The sequence below is a fragment of the Cydia strobilella genome, chromosome 8 (assembly GCF_947568885.1).
Source record: "Cydia strobilella chromosome 8, ilCydStro3.1, whole genome shotgun sequence".
NCBI lineage: Eukaryota > Metazoa > Arthropoda > Insecta > Lepidoptera > Tortricidae > Cydia > Cydia strobilella.
The window spans coordinates 8,895,281-8,917,868 of NC_086048.1; the positions used below are offsets into that span (position 1 = coordinate 8,895,281).

A 22,588-nucleotide genomic window follows, 5' to 3' on the forward strand; every position below is an offset into this window, starting at 1 on the left:
CGTACTTACCATACCCCGAAGTTAACGGAATTCAATAAAAACACGGTGTATAGACGCCTCCTAGGCCGGTTTATACGTGTTTCGGTGGCTGCCATTCCTCAACCACGTGCACGAGGGTTCATCATACATAGCCGTTAATCACTATACGAGTTTTCGCCCTGGAGGCCATGACTGACGAAATTTGCGCCTGGCCCGCGGTCTAATAAATTTTAATTCCCTTGAGAATGTCGAAATATACGTTTTTTGCGGCATAAACGGCCGTATTTTTTTTTGCGTTTACTTAGAAATTTGGTTCTTTCACAGCTTCAAGGGACTGTAGACCTGAGTACATATATACTTTAACTCTATTGCTCCACGCGTTCCCGAGATAAAGGGTCTTGACAGACCGACGGACGGACGGACAACAAAGTGATCCTATCAGGGTTCCGTTTTTCCTTTTGACGTACGGAACCCTAAAACTCGTTCCCCAAAAATATGCAAAGATAACTAAAAATTCGGTCAAGATCCTTATCAAACACAGACAAGAGGGTAAACACCAGTTTTAACGTTAGCCGGCCCAATAAGTTGTAGTTTTAGGAACAAGGGTTTTTTTAAAACATTTCCTGCATAAATCCTATATAGCGTATGTAATATGTACTTGTGTAATGCCGATGAGACGCAAAGTTTTGTATTGTTTGCAGCTCTTGCAGTTTGGAAAATACCTACATTTACGGATGATATACCTATAGATGTAGTGCTTATGCACGGAAACGCACAAACGTGTAATGCCATTTCAGTTAGTCGCAGTACAGTCGCCGTCAGCTCTATCGGAGCGGCCAAGGTGCTCAAAAATTTCTGAACGCGCACTCTAACGCCTTGACAATACAGGCGTGTTCAGATATTTGTGAGCACCCCGGCCGCTACGATATATCTGATGGCGACTGTACATAAAGTACTGAGTTGACTGAAGTAGCATGAAAAATACGAATGATTCCGAGAAAATACGATGGCAAAGGATTATGCACTACATCAGTATACGCGTACGCGTAGGAAAACGTTCAGGCTAATAACGAAATCCATCATCGCTTAAAATATCTATATTTATGCTGTATTACTTTTTATTTGAAATTATTCTCTAATACCTATTAATATATCGTCGGGTGACAAGCAAAAGTCACTAAGCACCATCATACCTAAGAATCTACCATGTGTAATTTTAAGTGCAATTGTATATTGTGAGATAAATAAATCATATCATATCATAAGTTCATAGATATAGTGAACCGTATTATTATCCGAATAAGGTTGATTTTTGTTTAATTATTTTTCAGTAATTAGTGAGTTTTGCTTGTCACCTGACGATATGTAGCTATATTTCCACGTTATAATGTATGCGTGAGATGTGACACATTGCAGAAATGAAATTCTAAATCGAACTTTTCCTTATGTGGTGTTTGATTCTGGAGTTCCCTAAACTATTATCTACTTACCTATCCTAAGCTATTTCTCTTCTTGGGAAATGTAACATAATAAGGGTCTACAACTTGGTGTAAATAATGTATAGGAATTCAGATTTGTAATTCAATATGCCACCGTTCTGAGTAATACTAATTACATAAAAAAAAAATATTTTTCCCTGCACTGTAATTAATCTACCTAGATTCTTGACGCGCCTGCGCTACCTACAGGTAAAAATTAAAGAAAACTCAAAGCATTATTTCTTTATCTCTTCCTCGCGGCTCGTGGGAGCTTGGGGTCCGCTTGGCAACTAATCTTAAGAATTTGCGTAGGCACTAGTTTTTACGAAAGTGACTGCCATCTGACCTTCCGGTAAACTATGCCTTATTTATTAGGATTAGACCGGTTTCCTCGCGATGTTTTCCTTCATCGAAAAGCGACTGGTAAATATCAAATGATATACGTACATATATCGTACGTAAGTTCCAAAAAACTCATGGGTACGAGCCGGGGTTTGAGCTTTGAGCCCACAAGTTTGAAAGTAGCACGCTCTTACCGCTAGGCTTCCAGCGCTCTAAAGCATTATTTCTTTATGTTGTGTTTTAATATAACGGCCAGCATTTGAGCGAGCAGACTGCCGAAATATCTAGCTAATCTTATCTGCGACATGATCTGAACACAAGCACTACGTACTGCATTGTATTTTGAGTATATAAGGCGCGGATCATACTGTAATATAAAAATACCCGTAGGAAAACATTGCATAATTAGCATAGCCCGGTTTTTGAGGGGCAAAAATGTACCAGTCCTATAGTGACTAATTAAACATCAACTTACATGTTATCGATGTCGCTACAAAACTATTTCAAGCATAATAAAAATGTGACTCCTCCCTGAAGTAAATGGGTCAAAATTCTTTTCGTTGCCTTATGTTTTGTTCCCAAAAAATGTGACGGAGTGGAGCTTTTTGTATGGGGTGAAATTTAGTTTTTAATTTTTCTCTTTCTACAGCTATCAAAACATGCAATAGCACTCGACTTTTTGTATTTATTTGATAAAAGACAAAAATACAAGCGTGACAGAGTGGTCAGAAACAAGACAACGAAAAGAATTTTGACCCAAATATTATTAACTAAGAGCGTCAGCTATTCATTAGGTACAATATATGCATATATTGTATATTTATTTTTATCGCCACTATATAAATTCGACATCTGATGTTGACGATTTCTAAAATTACATCGAATAATAAATCGAAAATTAAATTTGAAGAATAGGTAATGAGATACATCCTCATTTTATCGACACACACCGGCCTTTACTTGTCCCCGCACTATTATAACGTTAAACCACACCCCTCAAACCTGGCAATGGCTCTGGATGCGAAGTAGAAAATGATATTGCAAGCAGTCTTTGCTTTTGCAGATGCCTAAGTATACATTATACGTCTCACAGTGTCTATCGTGGACTGCTAACAATAACCATTTTGAATTATTATTTGCCCGCCAATATTCTAGCAATGAAGCACCAAACTACAAAAGTTACAAGCTAATATAATCACGATCACTTACTAAATTGGACGGAACCCCGTATTGTATTTTGAGTAGATCCATGGCCCGGATCATACTCTGCATCGCCATGAAGATGTTCTGGTAGACGAGCTTGATGAAACCCCGCTTGTCATCATCGCTGTAGCCGGAGCCGTGGATGATTCTCATCTGCTTGATGAATGTCGACTTCCCCGACTCGCCAGTGCCTGGTGAAACAAATTGTTTTGTTAAATTCATTGTATTATAACCTCCTAACACTCACGGCTATATATTAGGTACTTATTCAGTTCGATTCATTGAAACAGAGTTGCATTTGTTATGTACCTATTGTTCAATAAAATAAAAAAAACATAACTTCAAATCTTCCTTCTTCCTATAGATAGTTCCTATACTATAGGTTCAGTTCACTAGCGAATTTTGGATAATTCATTTGTATTAGGGGGATTCTAGAGTTAAATATTTTAATCCCCAATGGAAACAAGGATGTTGTAAAATTATTGTGGGTATCTGTGTCATCATAATTCGTAAATACCTAAATTTGTGACTCAATTTTAAATTAGATACCTAAACTGAACAGAAACGGAACAAGTAACAAGTCACGTTGTTTGGAATTTTTCATGTAAAATAACCCGTTACCCCTCGAGTGTAGTTTGTTATGTTCCGAATCCGAAAGTTGACATAATCAAAATAATTCTTAGTTATACCTGCAATGTGGTTTATTTGCGTTTATATTTTGTGACATTTGCTTCGATATTAGTTATTCCTTTGTCGCCCGGGTTAATAACTTAGGCCATATTTGTACGGAAAACCAAAAAGGAATAGGCTTTATATGAAGCAAACTGTAGTGGCATAATAAATAACTACACGGACGATTCTACAAGGCCCTCACGGGACCCGATGTAGGCCCCGGTGAACTGGCTACGATTCGGGGACCTCTTCGGAGAAACCGAGGGTTTTGCGTGTGCAATGCGGACGAAGTTATGACGAATTTTGCCTCGAACTCGACCCTGAACGACGACGGTAGCGCCGTGCCGCCCACCATCCCGCGGTGTGCATACTCCATGCCCAAAATCTCATTCACGCAGAGGGATATTCGGCGGGAGTTGCTATCCCTAAACGTTTATAAGTCGAGCGGGCCAGACGGCATTCCAGCACTTGTGCTTAAGCAGTGTGCTCCTGAGTTGTGTCCCGTGTTAGCGCGTCTTTTCACACTCTCTAGCAATAAACGGCATGTTCCATCTTCGTGGAAGACGGCCCTTGTGCACCCTGTGCCTAAAAAGGGAGATAGATCGGACCCATCGAATTACAGGCCTATCGCTATTACCTCCCTTCTCTATAAGGTCATGGAGCGTATAATCAACGCAAAGCTCCTGAGATACCTTTCTGAACACGACCTGATCAGCGACCGCCAGTATGGTTTTCGCCACGGTCGCTCGACTGGTGATCTTCTAGTGTATCTCACTCACCGCTGGGCCTCGGCCATTGAGCGTCAAGGTGAGGCATTGGCAGTTGGCCTAGATATAGCGAAGGCGTTCGATCGGGTCTGGCATCGGGGTCTTCTGTCGAAGTTACCATCTTATGGGCTGCCGGAGGGACTATGCAAATGGATCGCTAGCTTTTTGTCTGGCAGACGCATACGAGCCGTAGTAGACGGAAGCTGCTCCAATAGCATGGACATTAACGCTGGCGTTCCGCAAGGTTCTGTGCTATCCCCAACGCTGTTTTTGCTGCACATCAATGACATGTTGTCTATCGACGACATTCATTGCTATGCAGACGACAGTACTGGGGATGCCTATTACGCAGGCCTAGCCAATATCCCTCGTTCCGTGGTGCTGGAGAGTCGTGAAAAGCTTGTGTCGGATATTGAGAGCACTCTATCCAGAGTTTCGGTGTGGGGCCGGGACAATTTAGTCCGATTCAACCCCACTAAGACACAAGTTTGCGCGTTTACCGCTAAGAAAACCCCATTTACTGTGGTCCCACAGTTCGAAGGGACAGCCCTTACCATGTCAGGGAGTATTGGGATCCTCGGTGTCGACATCTCCAGTGACGTCCAATTCCGTAGCCACCTGGAAGGGAAGGCTGCACTGGCTTCCAAAAAACTCGGTGTGCTCAATAAAGCGAGGCGATACTTTACTCCGCAAGTCAGACCCCATATGAAGTACTGCTGTCACCTTTGGGCAGGAGCACCTGGATGCCAGCTTAGACCCTTCGACTCAGTCCAAAGGCGCGCTGTACGAATCGTCGACGATCCCAAACTCACAAGCGGTATTGAACCTTTAAGTCTAAGGAGAGACTTCGCCTCCTTGTGTGTGTTCTACCGCTCGTACAATAGGCTGTGCTCTGAAGAATTGTTTGACATGATGCCAACGGCCGCTTTCTATTACCGCACCGCTCGCCATCGGCAGGGTATTCATCCTCACACCCTAGCACCTAAATGGTCGCGTACTGTGCGGTTTAAGAGGAATTTCCTCCCGCGGACGCTTCGGCTGTGGAATGAGCTCCCTGCCGAGGTTTTCCCGAGGGGCTACAGTATGGGTTCTTCAAAAAAGGATTGTACAGGTTTTTAAAGGGTCGGCAACGCGCGTGTAATATCTCTGGTGTTGCAGGCGTCCATAGGCTACGGTAACTGCTTACCATCAGGCGGGCCGTATGCTTGATTGCCACCGACTTGGTAGAAAAAAAAAAAGTCCAGCAAGTACCTAGACTTGCCTCACGAGATAACCGCCATGTGGGATGTTGATCATCGTTCCGATAGTCGTGTCAGCGAACGGTCTCATATAGCGAAGAGTCTCGACCATAACCTAGACTCTCGCTGGGTGGCTGGATCAAGGGTCAGAAGGGGCACAAGGCGGTAATTTTGGACACGGCGCGTACCTATAGTACGTCGGTTCCTCTTTCTGCGGCCCTGACCACCGGCAGCTTGGGCCTTGCCCCGCTGCTGACGGCACTCTAGGTTACGTTTTTTATAATGTGTTTATATATCTTTTTTTATTATTTTTAAGGTTTTCTTGCATTTTACTTTTATATTCATAATATAAAATGCTTAACCTAAGAAAAGAAACAAATAATACGAATAAATAAATAATAAATATGTGGGGATCTTTAAAAAAAAAATTAAAAATGTTTGCTAAGTTTGTACTATGGGTACTAGGCGACGACATACATACGTACATCCAGGATCCGAGGCCCAAAATGCCAGGACAACTTTAGGAATTTTAGGATGATGATGATATATGTCAAAATTAAAATTTGACCAGACCAAACCCAAGCGTTAAATATTGTATTTTTTCATTTCATTTTTCACATATTGTATTTTTCCATGTTATTATCAATAAAAAAAAATGTGACGTTTCACGGGTAAACGTACCGTCTGGCATGGCGGACCGCCATTGGCGGTTGGCACTTAGTCCAACCAATACGAATGCGGTGCTAAACGACGTAAGCGCCAACAGCCATAAGGTACGTTTAACCGTGGAAAGGCCGTAGTAAGATAAGGGAAGAAAACATGCCCTTCATGATTTAGAACATATTTTTTGGGTTCCGTACCCAAAGGGTAAATCGGGACCCTATTACTAAGACTCCACTGTCCGTTTGTCTGTCACCAGGCTGTATCTCATGAACCGTGATAGCTAGACAGTTAAAATTATCACAGATGACGTATTTCTGTTGCCGCTATAACAACAAATACTAAAAAGTACGGAATTGTACTTCTAGATGTAACTATAGAAAAAAAAAGTGTGTGCGTGTAATCTTTACGCGCGATTGAAGTAAAACTTCTTTGACCTTTACAATACATATCACTGAAATTATTAAACTCGAACTTAAAATAAACATCATATTAGAATTTAATTATATTTATTATTCACTGCCCACTAGGCCAGACAGGTCATCAGATTCTATCTATCTATCTAGCCCTTTTATTCTGAGCTAGAGTATGTCCCGTAGCTCAGTGTGCCGCTTGGCAAAGGCCTCCTCTAGCTCTTTCCATTGAGGTCTGTCGTGGGCCACTCTTCTCCAGTTCGGGCCCGCTGTGAGTTTGAGTTCATCCTCCCATCTTGTTCGAGGTCTCCTCTGGCCCCGTGTACAACCTCTTGGATACCAATCTGTTACTATTTTGCTCCATTTTTCCCGCCTGTCTCTCAACATGTGGCCAGTCCATCTCCACTTCTGCTGATCTATTTTAGTGAGTATGTCGGTCACTTTTGTTTTTTGTCTCAGGTCTTCATTTCTCACTTTGTCTAGTCTGCGTGTTCCCGTCATACTTCTTTCCATTGATCTCTGGCAGTACTTAAGCCTGTCTCGGTGCTCTTTGTTGAGTGCCCATGTCTCACATCCGTATGTAATGCAGGGTAAGATACATGTGTTAAATACTTTTCTTTTTATGGTAATGCTGAGATTAGTGGACTTCATGACTTCCTTCATAGACCAATATTTTTTCCATCCATTGGTAATTCTTGTATTTATTTCTTCGCTAGTGAGGTCTACCGGAGATATCAGTTGGCCAAGGTATGTGTAGGTCATCAGATTAAAGTATTAAAATGTTGATCCATGATCCATGTAGTTCTCCTACAGTTCACTTCGCACATAGCCAATATTTTATTTATTCTACCTTACTTAGAGTTTGCCACCCAGACTATAAGTAACAGGAATGTGTAGTACACATTAGCTGAGATAGCTAACTCAGCTTATCTGTCTGTAGATAAATTGAGTCAAATTACACAATGTGCAATCTGATCCTTCACAGGTAGGTCTGCAAGATTGAACGTTATTACATCAAACTCAGACATACTCTCAATGCAAATGTAGTTTTACACAAATTAAGCTGGTGTAGGGCCCATAGCCCATTTTACCTATGGGCCTTTCTCTGCTCAATAGGATAAGTACTGAAATCTTGTAAAATATTGAAAACTTAATTGAAACAAGAAATACACGTAGCCTCTGCTTTTAGGTTAGTCCGCCACTGACTTTTAATAAAAAATTTGAACCTTTTATCAAATAGGGTGGACTCCAAATAATGTTCACAGTAAAATAGCAGGAGAGCTAAAAGGCATACAATCTAGCTAATATAATAAGATATGGCAGAGCCTAAGATCGGGCTACAGCCCTTAGAAAAAAATTGCAGAGACCCCAGAAATAGGGTATTTGACATTACCTATGTACATAATCAATTACACGAATTGGTCTACCGCAATTTAATTTCATTGTTTTTACCTTTAATTCCGAAGTTTCTGCTAGGTTGCACTAGGTGTAACAGTCTTCTGTGACCACAGCTAGTGCAACCTAGCAGGAACGTCGGAATTAAAGGTAAAAACAATGAAATTAAATCGTGGTAGACCCATTCGTGTAATTAAATTTGTGTTCAAAACGCGAGTCTTATATTACCTATGTAGCAATAATATCAGTTTTCCACTTGAGAACCAGTCAGTATATGTTTTTTTGTGTTAAGATATATTCCTAGATTTCTTGGACCACAAAATACATTTATGATTAATTCCAAGAAGTTACAATACCACAGTAGAAATATATTAAGCATTCATCAGTTAAAATGTTGCCTGTGAATGATTGTACAAAATATAACATTTGAAGTCATAACCTCAATAAGCTACTAACACATAGATACCATAATGAAAGTATGATAACCAAAAAATCTCATAAAATTATAGTAAGAAAAAAAGCAACAGTGATTATGATCTTATCTTTAAAAATATTCAGTCTGTAGTTAAGAGTGTGTAGAAGTAGAAAGATAAAAAGTATTGGAAATGCAAGAAATTCAAAATTTAACTAAAATATGAACTAAGACATAAAATCAACAGGTGCTGACTTTTAGAACAACACTCAAATTGACTAAAAACATGTAGTTTAGAATTTGGCCAAGTGCCACAGATTATAACCAAAGCTTTCTTGTTTAATTAGAATCAATTCATGGTTAAATGCTCAATATTACAAAATAATTATTCATCAATACTTAAAATATTTGGTATGGCCGCTTAAAGGGAAGGTTGGCTTATCAGTTAGCAACCATTAAAATTTCTCTGTATTTTCATTTGTGCCAGGTCACTGTCGAGGTATTCACCAGCAGGTTAATTAGAACAAAAAAGTAACTTACCAAGCAGCAGAAGTTTGAGTTCTCTCCTGGCATCACGTTTGTCCTTCCGGAGTACCCGCTCTATTTCTTGGTTGATTCTTTTCTGTTCTTTGGCTTCTTCTGACATGCAGCAGTCCATGTTTCCTCAGGGCGGAGGGCCGCAGTCCTTCCTCGCGCGCGGAGCCCTGTCCTTTAGGCAGGCCTTTCAACCAAGGCACACCACTCCTAGAAAATACATATTTCACATTGACACCTCGCGACATGAACAAACGTTACGAATTCTCACAATATCACGTACCGACGGCACGACGCGCGAACAACCATCCAAATGCGAAACGATTTAATACTAAAACCGAAAATCCGGTCACTGGGTGTGGTGACTTATGATCGGTCATATACATATACGCTGCTGTCAACTGCCGACATAAACACTTTGAAATTCGTTTATATACGAGCGTGGAGTCTTAGGAAGCGGTCGTATATTCTTGTTATTGTAACTAAATTCAAGAAACCCTTGACTATTTCCCCACACGTGTGTATTAATAAGATTAAAACTGTGAGCAAATAGCGGATTGATGATACCTAGGTAATCTACTGATAACTAGAACGGCCTATGTCTAGGTTACGATGTGATTTGCCACTGCATAATAGACGCCGATAGGAACCTCATAGGTACACTTTCTTACTTGTTACGTACCCGAATGTTTATCCATAGGGCACGATCAAATGTTCCACTTCAAATTATTGCACTAACCACGATTAATCACTCAAGTCATACAACGTCCGCCTCTCTCAATATGGCGCTGGGCGATTTTTGGCGATGTTCTGCGCGTGCGTTGTAAGAGTATTATTAAAATAAAAAAAATGTGAGCCGAAATTCAATCAAGCTGAGGAAAAAATTATAATTGATAAAAAAGTGTCCGATAGCTGATTTTTTTCCCCACCCGATTATGAAAATCAGATATAATTTTCATTCTCATCAAAATAATTGACAGCTAAGATGTATAATGTTGCTCACTTCTCTCACTTTTACATAGAAAAATGTTGAAACTTAAATAAATTTAAAGCGACTTTGTATTATTATTTCTGTTTCAAAATAACTTAAAATAATATTTTAAGGCAATTAAAAAAGTTTTCCCTTTTATTAATAACTATGTTAACCTACGAAGGCACTCGGAAATCTCGGAATCAACTCGGAATCCTACGCCAAGAGAAAAATAGAATTGTCTATGGTCATGTTAACTCGTCATAAAATTATTATTTTTTATTTTAGCGCCACCTAGCGTTCAATAGTTTAACTATTATGCCAGTATACGAACTAGGTAACCTTGTTAAGTTTTTAGTTCTGCTATTGGTCAAGAGATGGCGTTAAAGTAAATATTACCTTAACTTCAAAAAATACAGACTAGATGGCGTTGCAAATTCCCATTTCTATTTCTTTTAAATACCTACTTTTTATTAATGCTTTCAAAATTACCTTTTATTGATTTAAATATCAATATTATCACAGGTATTACGTGTAACCTTACAGCACAATACTGACCCCTTTCCGTTTTTGACCTAACCTAACCGCAGTGGTTAACATACATTATATTGCATATAAATATTTTCTATACTTAATATTAAACTAATAACCAGAAAGGTAAATGGGGACTATGTTTGTACGGAGAAGCGGTCACGTGACGTTGTCCACTTTCCTCTTAAAGGTCTCAGCCCGCCAAGGTTACGGCAATAGTATAGGCACACTGCTGCAGTTGCCACCCGATTGTAACCTGTTGGGTTAATATTAAGGAAAGAAAAAAAAACCACTGCCATAAAAAACATAAATATTTAATTATAAGTACTTAATAAGTATATATAACACATAAGCAACATGCATTAAGCCAAATTGAATTCTTTTAGAGCAGCCTGCATAATTGTATCTTTTACGGCACAGAACACCAATTTGATGTTTTCAGTATCTTTTAAACAATCCAAGGCAGCATGAAAAAAACAACAAATAATTATAAAGTTACATGTCAAAGCAAAACTTCACATGCAAAATGTTGAGGTAAAAAGTATAATTAGAGTCAGCCCAGGGAGGCGATTTTTGAATTTTGACCGCTTGATTCCGCTTCCGCTTTATTTCGTTCAATAATATCTCCACTACTAGGCATTTAAATTCTACTAGCTATAAATTCCGCTAGATTTCCAATTTCTATCGCTCGCAGTTCGCGATTTTCAAGTGACCAAATCGAGCGATCGAAATTCAAAAATCGCCCCCCAGGCTAACGACAGACAACCGACAGAGTGTGGAGTGTCGCCTTAAATGTCAAAATCCTATGAAAATGTAACGTTTATTCTGTGACACCTCCGGTGCACGGTGCAAAGTTAGTTTAGAAGGCCTTTAGGTGTTACTAACTATTAACTATGTTTTTTTTTTTCAAATCACATATATAGGATAATAGGTACACAATTCCTAGCTCAAAACATTAAATAAGATATGCATGCAAAATAAAATAAAACACAGTACTAAAACTAACCAAATACATCATTAAATATTTATTATACCGGCAGCTCAAGAAGCATGAACGTCGAATGCCCGATATGAGAGCTCCAAAAATTATGACAAGGTGGACGCCACAACAGAGAAGGCCTTGTGGTAAGCCTACGAAAAAGTGTCTGAACTGTGTGGATGAAGATCTTAGGAGGATGTGGAAGTCTACCAACTGGAGGAAGGTTGCCAAGGATCGCGACAACTGGAGGAAGATAGCGGAGGAGGCCAAGACCCACAAAGGGTTGTAGCGCCATCGGAAGTAAGTAAGCGAAATTGTAAGATAAATAAATTATAATAAAAAAACCGGCCAAGTGCGAGTCGGACTCGCGTTCCAAGGGTTCCGTACATTACACAATTTAAACAATGTATTTTTTATGTGAAACGTGAGTGAAATGTCTTTAAAAAACCCGTAGGGGGTCGGATCAAAAACTAAGTAATTAAGTCCGACTCACGCTTGACTGCAATTTCTAACAGGTTTTCCTGTAATCTATAGGTAAAGATCTATTTTGTGTAATTATAAAAAAAAAAAATTCGAGATTCTGACAATGAGCTCTTTCCTTTGATATATAACACGATATGGTTTGAAAAACTTTATTTTTAATTTTCTCATTTACCCCCCAAAAGTGGCCCCCATGTTTAACATTCATTTGTTTATGTTACATGTCCGTCTTTGGGTCACAAACTTACATATGTATACCAAATTTCAACTTAATTGGTCCAGTAGTTTCGGAGAAAATAGGCTGTGACAGACGGACAGACCGACAGACGCACGAGTGATCCTATAAGGGTTCCCTTTTTTTCCTTTTGAGGTACGGAACCCTAAAAATGCCCCGAGTTTAACAACTGAAGAAGATGGCATTGTACAGCGCCAATGTATTGATGTGCCTGAAAGTGTCGCATTGCCAATGGCAACTAATACTCGTCGAGACAATTCTAAGAAACACGAACACAATTTGGTTATTATTAATTTATGAATATTAAGGTTTTTCTAAGGATGACTAAGATCATTATTATTTAATTATTATTATATTCATTATTTTATTGGATTGTGATTTCGTTGTTTAAAGTTTTGTTTTTATTTTTAATGTATTTACTAACACGTAGCTATAACGATGGTACTAACAATATTGTATAGAATTTTGAACGTTCTGAAATAAAGATATTGTGTTTTATTTTTATTTTTAAGAATTAAAAAAAAATTGACAAAAAAAAAAACTTGAGTACGTTGAAGTAAGCACTGGTGTAAGTAGTTTTTAGTTACTATACTATATGGAGTTGACAAATTATGTGGTCACTTACGATTTTTTTCATCCTACAGGTACCTACAGTCAATCGAGTCGCGAAAATTAATAGCGCTCCACTTAGATGGTTACTACTTCTTTCTGAACCGTGTGTAAATTATTACGAAGAAGGATTTTAATACGTAGAAAATACACAATATGTGCAATATGTGGAGGGATTCTGATTATATTTATAACTTATGGAAGATAGTAAAAATCGTTTTTTATAACAATAAAACTATATACTAAGTATGTATCTGGCTTCGTAATTCGTCGCTTATCCGCCTATATTCTATGATCGCCTGTTGGAAACCTTTCAAGTAAGTTAGTCACATCACATGTATCCAGCACGTGCGTGAACTTCGACGTTAGTTTCAATGCCATTTCTTTTTAGTTTAGGTACCTGAGATCGGGTTTTGGCTGTCCAATCTGGTTCTAGATTGTATCTGGATACGAACCGATTTGGATAAAGGATATCTACGAACTATACTCCAACACACCTGGTTAAAGTGGAGAGAGGTGACTTGGTGTGACCTGCGACATTAAAATGCCGATAAAAATGAAAGGCCTCGTGTACAAGACCATCATACGGCCGGTCCTCACTTATGACAGCGGAATATGGCCAGTGACCCAGCGACATGTCCAAGCCATCCATGTAGCAGAAATGAAGATGCTGAGGTGGATGTCAGGCGTCTCCAGGATTGATAGGGTTCGAAAAGAACACATCCGTGGTAGTCTCGGAGTGAGAGACGTCGCCGATAAGCTCCAAGAAAGTCGGCTGAGGTGGTTTGAGCATGTCAAAAGAAGGACGCCTGAATACGTAGGCAACAGAGCCCTTAGCTTTGCCTTACCAGGCCAGGCCCAAACAGGTGGGGCAAACCAAGGCAGAAATTGAAATTGGCCATAAATTGTTACACATTTAAAACCTATGTTTGTGATTTTATTCAATAGAGCGAGTCAAAATATCAGGATTCGAATCGATGAAGTTAATAGAGACAGTCCTCAAGTTTGCTAATTAAATTTTTGGCAACCGTATTGTGACATTTGTGACCTAAATAAACGCTACGATTTTTCAAAAACTCTGCGCTCTGAACCTACGGCACCTTAAAAAAAAATAACGGGCAGGCGGACAGACAGATATGAAGTTGAGACAAAGGCAGTTTACGTTACTTACCTAATAAATGTTAAATAAATTTTTTGTCGTATTATTTTTCAGCACAACATACATAGCATAGCATCTAGCTAAAAAATGCAAAGGCTAGCAAATAAATACATCACAGGAGTGACTTGCAATTTTACAGTCTACCGCAGGGGTCGGCAAAGTTTGAGAACAGGCAACCAACAGAAAAAATATTCAAGCTCCAATGTTATTTCCAGTGGTCTAAGAACTCAATTAATTGTTGTGTACCCCACAGAGCCGCGGTTTGCCGACCCCTGGTTTGAAAATATAATAGGTATATCGCAGAAATGATTTTCAACCTGTGGCAGTCGTGAAATGAGAGTAACACTGTCTGTCTGGATCGGGGTTTTCGGCCAAAAACTTCTGTAGTATGAAGTCCATGGCTTTTTGAGCATCTTGTTTGGGACCTGAGGATTTGTACATGTTTTGTTAGTGTAGTGTAGACCCGGTACGAATCTGGCCCCTGTTCCACCATTGTGACAATTGTCACTGTACATTGCTGGTCCAACAAGTAATATGTATTGAACTATTGACGCTACGTATTATCCTGACTTATCGACCCGGAAATGTAGGCGCATGGAAGCCAGTTTGAACGTACATTTTGATATCTAGATGATGTCATTTTCTTATCATTCGCGCGTGCATTTCGCTCGTACTTGTTCGTACATGTATTGGCGCGAGCAAGACGCATGCGGGCGCATAATGACAAATTAAAATTACATCCTCCTGGTCTCGGTCTTACTTAATTTTCTTTTAGTATATGATATCTATGTTTTTCGTTTTATAGGAATGCCCAGTTTGAGTATGAAACTTCATACCGTCATATTCAGGGAAGTAGTCACCGAGATGTGACGTCATGATTTTCTCCTCGAGCAAGTCCTTTTTGTTGAGGAAGAGGATGACCGACGAGTTCTGGAACCAGGGCTGAGTGATGATGGTCTTAAATAACGCCTTTGACTCATCCATCCGGTTCTGAAATACGAAAAAAATGGTGCGTAAAATTACCTTTAATGTTAGTATATGTACCTATGTACCTATGTATACCTACCTATGCCTCACGACAGTTGAAATTCGATCATATCTGTCAAGTACCAAAAAATTTAGAACATATATATTGTATATAGTTTTGTTTTTTACTTATCAATAAAACTTACCTCATTATTAGATTCGAATAAAATTTGATCATATTCACTAAGAACCCCTAAGAATATGATGGAGGTGACGTTTTCAAAACAGTGGATCCATTTTCTTCTCTCGGATCTCTGGCCCCCTACGTCTACCATCCTATAAAAAAAAACAACTTTCAATGGGTCTGGGGGGTTACCCTTGTTCATAACGATTCCAAATTTCAAATAGATAGCGTAAGAGTCGAGATATTTATCGATGTGGTAGACAGACCGACGGAGTCGCACCATAAGGGTTCCTTTTTACCTTTTTGGTACGTAACCAAAAAAGGCTAGAGTTTAGGGATTGCAGGAGCAATTAGCTTAGTTATGAGTGGTATTACCCGAGGGCCACGGAACGCATGCTTTGAGCATGCACGCTAGGAGACGGAGGCCTATACGTTTGTCTGAATGGGGGCAATACTAGCTTTCTGCAGAACGCTCCAACTTCCTAAATATGAGACATACCTAAATATGATGCCATCAAGATCAAATGGATACTCAAGGATACCAGTAGTGGGCTGACGGGCGCGAAGGATGTCCTGCTCCGTTGGCAGATAGTCCGCCGCTTCTATTCGAGCCAGATCGCTTAAATAACTGAAATGTACAACACATAACTAAACAGAGTATCTATAGGTATCTATAGAGTTGCAGGCAACAGGCGTCAGGCGTACAGACATTCACAAAATAGAAGCAAGACTGAAGACATTGACCTAAAACGTGTCTTGATTTTCGGAGTGGTCGATCCAGTAGGTATTTAATGAATATTGTGCTCAGCATATATGTCGCTCAATCCATTTCAGTATATGAGACGTGTAGATACAAATAACAATACTCTTAATTGTCCATCGGTGGACCTTATTACAAAAGGCGATGGTACAGTCAGAATCAAATGTACCTACTACGCTTAACTACGCGTCAAAAGTACAAACAATTATAAACAGTGGCAGATACTTTTGAACGTGAATTATCTATGTAGAAGTAAATATTTTTTTAGGAAAATATTTAGAGCGTGGCTGATATTTTTGGCGTGTTGTTCTCTCCGTTATTATTGATGATATTAAATTTGTCCACCTACTTACTATTTAGCTGAGTCAGTGAGCTGGTACTCCCGCCTGCGGTCGTAGCACTCCTGAATCCCGCTGTCGTTCCAGAGATCTTTGATCGCCTCCGGGTACGGACTCTCGAACGAGGTTACGCTCTCAAAGTCGATTTCTGATACCAATTCCGCCTTTTCCTGAAAATCATTTATAATGGTTAAACACAGTGCTGTCGCGTAAAAAGTACGTATCAAGTGAAGGTCAATGTTAAGGGACCTTAAGAGCTCTCGATTTGATTCCCAATTCCTCATGTATGTCCAGCGAATTTGAATTGTTTTGGAGAAATTTATTTAACAAAGCCCCTACTTTATACGTTGTGTAAACCTAGTGTTGTGTTAGTGTTGTGGTTCTATTTGTGATACTGAAGATAAGCTAGGACATTATGATGCAATGCACCTATATGTCATCATTTTTGTTCAATGAGCAGTTCTGCTTTTGGGACAATTGTCTAGTAAATATCTAATGTGATTCTAGTGCGTATTATGCTTCTGGTTACATATGGAAATGGATTACTAACGTAAGGATCGACCGAATCCATTTGTTTTGCTATAAGGTACATGCACGTTTGTCCATCCTTCTCTGCAGATAGTGCCGTGCAAAAAAAGTCTTGCAATAATTTTTATCTGCAATCATCGCTTACCGTCATAGATGGATTCCCGTATTGTATATTGAGCATATCCATGGCGCGTATCATACTCTGTATCGCCATGAAAATATTCTGGTAGATGTTCTTGACGAAACCTTTTTTGTCATCATCGCTGTAGCCCGCGCCATTGATAATTCTCATCTGCTTGATGAATGTTGACTTGCCCGATTCACCAGTACCTGGTTAACAAGTAGGTAAAGGATGACTCACGTTAGACCGGGCCGTGTCCGGACCGGAGCTTCCGGCGCTTACTTTTCTATGACATGGCAGGTAATCACGTGATGCTTTCCATAGAAAACGAAGCGCCGGAAGCTCCGGCCCGGACACGGCCCGGTCTAACATGAGTCATCCTTAAGTTGATAAACCAATATCCTATAAGTGCTGATGCGCCGTCGGAAAGTTTCTAAAATCGCGAAATTTGTACATGGACAATTTTAGGAAATTTCTCATATGGAGATTGAAATTTTGAAATAAAAGTTTCCTTTGTTTACTGTAAAATTTTTAAACTTTTTGGAAACTATCAGCCTCTTGCACATCTGTACCTACAAGTATCCTAGACAACTTAACGCGGAAGATCATTTATATAAGTCACATAAACCTCGATATTAAGAGACGACATACCAAACAATGAAATTGTCGCAATCCCAACCCGTACAACGCGACCAAAACGTCGTAAGCGCCGTAAAATTCATGGCGCTTACGCGTTTAGGTCGATCGCGAGATTCACGCTCCGCTTCTATGGTTTGATGCCAAAACGGCAGCAACTCATGGCGCAAAATACTGGTTCTATAATCATAATCATTTATTTAACTCCAGACAACAATGGTCCACAATAATACAAATTAAAAATTACAATTAAATTAAAATAGGTTATAAAATAAATTACAACAGGTTATAAATTAGATTAGAATTACATAAATAAGCGAGCATGTGCACTTTATAATGATAATAACATTGTAAAAAATGTAGACATATTTAATTGTACCATAGGCTCAATAAAATTTTTATTCAGGACTAGTATGTAAATCTAGCCGCGATCTGTCAATATCTAAAAGTGTTAATATACCTATTATGTCATGTTTGTCGATACCTATTCGCAAATTCTGTGTAACCTTTTACTAATCTGCTGAACTTAAGCCAAGATAGGTACTTTTTCGTGCTATATATAAAGATATGTTTAATAAAAATGGAAGCTATAGGTCTAGACTAAGAGAAGAAACTGTAACAATATTTTATGTATGACCGTTTGTTTCATATTTAAATAAAATAAATAAATAAATAAATTAAAAAATTACACTAAATTATAAACAATCATTTACTTGCTGGAGCCCGTACATGAACATGTGCCGGCTCTATACGTTATGGTCGGGGAGCCCAAGAGGAATTATTGGAGTCATTCGAGCGCGTCAGATTAAGATATATGGGGGATACCTTGCATCCTGTTGAGTACCTTTTGAGCACGTATGGTTTGACTTACAATAGATAGAGTTAGCCGTAAGAACAACTAGATACTATCAAAGATAGATATAACTCCGTAATAGATGGATACAGTCTAAGGAAAAAACGTGCCTCGAAAATCACGAAAATTTGATTTTCGATCAGATGGCGCCACTAGTTTTGGCCTACACTCGTATAGAGGGCGTTGACTGTTTCGTTTGTTATTTATAATTTTAACGCATACCAGTGAAAGAACATGGGTCAAAATCATATAAAAATAATTAATGCAAATAAAAAAATCATTTATCCATATTTAAATACATTTTATCGTATTTTTATAAATATTTATTTTTAGTTTTAAAGTGTGTCGACAGATGGCAGTGAATTTACTGGGGTTACAAAACTTACTATGACAGTACCGCTCTAGTATAAGTTACTCTATGATACTATTTAACAATCGCTGCGCCATCCGATAAGAACTATAATATTGTAAAATATAGTGATTTTAGTATTTTCATTAACAAATCAAGCATTTAGATATAGTATTGTAATTGTATGTCACTAACCTTAATTAATTTTAAGTTTTGTTGTACTTACTAACACTATATGGATCAAAATGATTCGAATTAAATAAATAATTGAAATTAATTGAATAGTGATTTTTTAGTATTTTCATCAACAAATCATCAAGCATTTAGATTTAAAAAAGTGACATTTGATGAAGTGGAACTGCTGATGATGATCAGAATGGAACTCTTCAACAACGCATAATTCACGTTTGGCGATGTGTCCTCTTCGTTATGTTTGTTAACCTTAAATTATCGGTATCGGTTATATTTCGGTAGCTTAAAAAAATAGAAATAGGTACTAAAATTAATACTTTGGCAACTAAAGGATGACTCACGTTAGACCGGGCCGTGCCCGGGCCGGAGCTTCCGGCGCTTACTTTTCTATGACATGACAGGTGACCACGTGATGCTTTCCATAGAAAACGAAGCGCCGGAAACTCCGGCCCGGACACGGCCCGGTCTAACGTGAGTCATTCTTAAAGCGGAGCTTCAAATTATTCCACCAATATCGGCACGGCAATCGGCACCATTTTTTTATTATTTCTAAAAAAAGATAATATTATTTTTTTAATGTCATAAATGTAAACAGCTAAATGTAAGTAGCACTTTTTGAGTAGGTAGGTTATTGTATTAAAAATCGATTTACCTACTTAATAAAATACCTATGCTCGAAATATCAAATTTTAAAGAACCAAACTTATGAATATTATGATCATTCAAACTATATAAAATCAAAAATCTAAAAAAATCAAAAAGCATTTATTTCGTTAAATAGTACATCATAACACTTATGGTTGGGACTTCCTAGTAAGTATATAACACCCAATAAACGAATTACCTACCTTCCTAAGATAAATTCTTAGGTCTTAGGTAATCTTAATAAAAATGTAAGTACTTAATCTTAATAAACTATGGTCTAATAGCCAATTTTACCACGTCTAGTTTAGATTTAACTTAAACTCGAATTAGTATTTATGACCAGAACCAAGTGCCAAAACCAAAATAAAGTATGCTGGTTTTCTCCACTATGACCTTATGGCAGTCCACACTGGCTGTTAATACAAAGGCGTTATAATTATATAGTATCGTGTGAAACAAACGATGTCTTATTACAAAAAATAAAACCAATATTCATTAAATTTAGCTGCTTCCCCAATTTAAATACTACCTGAAACGATGTGCTCAATATGATTACTTAGGCGTAAACAACTAGTATATGACAACAAATATTAAAAATCATACGCTTTGCAATAATAGATGCCAATTTATTATTTAGTCGCCAAACTATCATTTCAAGATCCCAATTTTTTTTTGTGACTTGAATTTGATGCCAGTTTTTTAAATAATATAATGCTTATATATGGAGCCAATATAAATTTTTAGGCTCTAAAATATTAATGCACGGCCAAATTATATTATTATATGCCCAATGAAAGTTCTTGTTTAATATTTTAGTTGCCAAGTTAATAATAAACCATTAAATACCAGCCAATAATTTATATGGCATTTCAAGCTGTTTTGAGAAGTTGGTTTTTTTCTATTAAATATTATTCTAACTACTGACTGCTTTTGTTTTAAATAATTATATGCTCCTTAAATTTACGAAAGGGCAATTCTCTTCTTCTCATTGAAATGCAGCTACCTAAAGTTGTTTTTTTTTTCTTCATGTAAACAATCGTCATACAAAAAGGTACTAAAAAAATATATGTGTATTCCAGGCAGTGTAATTCTATCCATCATGTTTCTTGTGAGTGTTATGCTATCCATCCACCACATAAGGAATGACTAAAACTATAGCTCACCGAGTAGCAGAAGCTTGAGTTCTCTCCTCGCAGCACTTTTGTCCTTCTTGATCGCCTTCTCTATTTCTTGATTGATTCTTTTCTGTTCTTTGGCTTCTTCTGACATACAGCAGTCCATATTATCTGAGGTTTGAGGATCGCAGTCCTTCCTCACGCGCGGGAACCAGTCCTTTCAGCAAGCCTTTCAACAAAGGCACACCACTCTCACAAACACGTTTTTCACATTGGCACCTCGCGTGTTAAACTGACAAGAACTTTCACAATAACACGTATCGACGACACAACGCGCGAATACCATCCGAACGCAACGCTTAAATAATAAAATCGACAATCCGGTCACATGGGTGTGGTAACTTGTTGGTCATATACTATATACACGCTGCTGTCAACTGCCGACATAAACACTGAAATCCGTTTATATACACGAACTTGGAACCTTGTGAAGCGACCGTGTAATCCTATTACTGGTAACTAGATTCAAGAAACCCATGGCTATTCCCCCACTGTGTATTAATAAGATTAAAACTGTGAGCAAATAGCGATTGATGTTACCTAGGTAATCTTCTGATACTGAACAAACTATGTACCTATAGATGACTAAGAAGTTTCCGAATACATAATAGACGACGTGAGTGCAGGCTATATCGGGACGCAGACGAAGGTGTAATGCGTGAAACATCTGCTGATCAGCTCGTCTGTTGAGTCGTCAGCCACGCAAGAAAGCGTGTCGCACTCGGCCCTTGACCAAGCCCGGGTTTTAGTCTTTGCAGTCGCTTTCGGCCCACCTGCTCGCTTTTTAAGACTGTTTGGTATTTACGTATAGGTCACGTAGGTAGGTCCTAATGTTCCATACAGCTCGGCTTCACATACAGCGCATAGCACGTTACGCGGTGTTTCTGGGGATACCTACTAACTACTCGATCGGGAGTATTTATGTTTTTGTACATTTTACGTAGGAAAGGCGATTATAAGTAATCTTGTTAAAATAATCCACTTGACGACTAGTTCCTATTTATATTTGTAAAGCGTGCCATGTCTCATGTTATAGAAGGGGTCATTTATTTCACTAAGAAGCCGTACGAAAACGACGTGCGGAATTGGTAACGCATTAGACCGGCAATCCAAGGTGATTCGAGTCCCACGCTGGCCAGTGTTGATCATCGTTGATTTTTTCATTGTGATTGACATGTATATACCTACAATTTGTAGATAAGAAGTCGTTGAATTGCTCAAAGGTTGACTGGAAGAGATCCAGATATAGATAGAGTTTGTAATCTGTCTTATGTACAATAAAGTGGTTACATGATACATATATACGTACGTACATACACTTGAAAATTAAGATAAAAGAAAGAAGCTAAGTACCTAATAATTAGCTACCGTGTTATAGATGCGCTGCGCAGCGTATCGTATATACAGTGGTACTTTAATATCTTACGTTACGTTATCAAGGTTCCAATGGGCACGCCTCATTTGTAGGCGTACAGTCAGCTGCAGAGAAAGGGTAGCCCCCCTGCATGGAAGTTTGTATGCAGAGGTGCTAAGCAAACAGTATTGCTGACTGTAAATAAATAGGTAGGACATTCCCGGTGAACCACCTTAAGGGCAAAAATCGTTTAAGGGTCTTGCAGAAGGTCAAGCGATATCATAAAAGTGATGACCAAATGGCATGGCACTTAAAAATGTGGGTGTGGAAAAAAAAGGTTAGCTCAGATAAAGTTTATTGCAGTCCATTGTCTCTCTGACGGTCGGCATTTGCAAACTAAGATAAGGAATACAAAATGCATCCTAAGTAAT

General features: G+C 38.5%; 2 protein-coding genes across 6 annotated transcripts in view; both read right to left on the reverse strand.

Annotated features, from left to right (window-relative positions):
• The window catches only part of LOC134743580 (guanine nucleotide-binding protein G(q) subunit alpha), a 37,009-nt gene extending 15,967 nt beyond the window's left edge, over positions 1-21,042 (reverse strand). The window contains exons 1-3 of one of the 5 annotated variants that reach the window (XM_063677133.1): positions 20,956-21,042; positions 9,100-9,263; positions 3,009-3,193 (exon numbers count right to left, since the gene is read on the reverse strand). In XM_063677133.1, the coding sequence (XP_063533203.1) occupies positions 3,009-3,193; positions 9,100-9,217 (303 nt within the window). In that variant the 5' untranslated portion in view covers positions 9,218-9,263; positions 20,956-21,042. Of the gene's footprint in view, positions 1-3,008; positions 3,194-9,099; positions 9,304-9,376; positions 9,514-9,775; positions 10,075-20,955 lie in introns of those variants that run through there. The other 4 variants (XM_063677130.1, XM_063677134.1, XM_063677129.1 and 1 more) reach the window with 4 other exon arrangements.
• On the reverse strand, positions 10,932-20,957 carry LOC134743579 (G protein alpha q subunit-like). Its single transcript, XM_063677128.1, has 8 exons — positions 20,792-20,957; positions 16,978-17,162; positions 16,320-16,474; positions 15,706-15,834; positions 15,229-15,358; positions 14,893-15,046; positions 14,374-14,481; positions 10,932-11,039 (listed from the first exon to the last, which is right to left on the reverse strand). Exons 1-8 carry the CDS (start codon positions 20,907-20,909, stop codon positions 10,957-10,959), a joined length of 1,062 nt encoding a protein of 353 aa, XP_063533198.1. The 5' UTR covers positions 20,910-20,957; the 3' UTR covers positions 10,932-10,956.
• Positions 21,043-22,588: the final 1,546 nt, after the last annotated feature.

Coding starts and splice junctions, on each gene's coding strand:
- LOC134743579 (XM_063677128.1), bottom strand. CDS start 20,909: ATGGACTGCTGTATGTCAGAAGAAGCCAAAGAACAGAAAAGAATCAAT. Junction 17,163..20,791: donor ACTCAAGCTTCTGCTACTCG/GTGAGCTATAGT, acceptor CTTGTTAACCAG/GTACTGGTGAATCGGGCAAG. Junction 11,040..14,373: donor TCATTTCACGACTGCCACAG/GTTGAAAATCAT, acceptor ATTGTTTAAAAG/ATACTGAAAACATCAAATTG.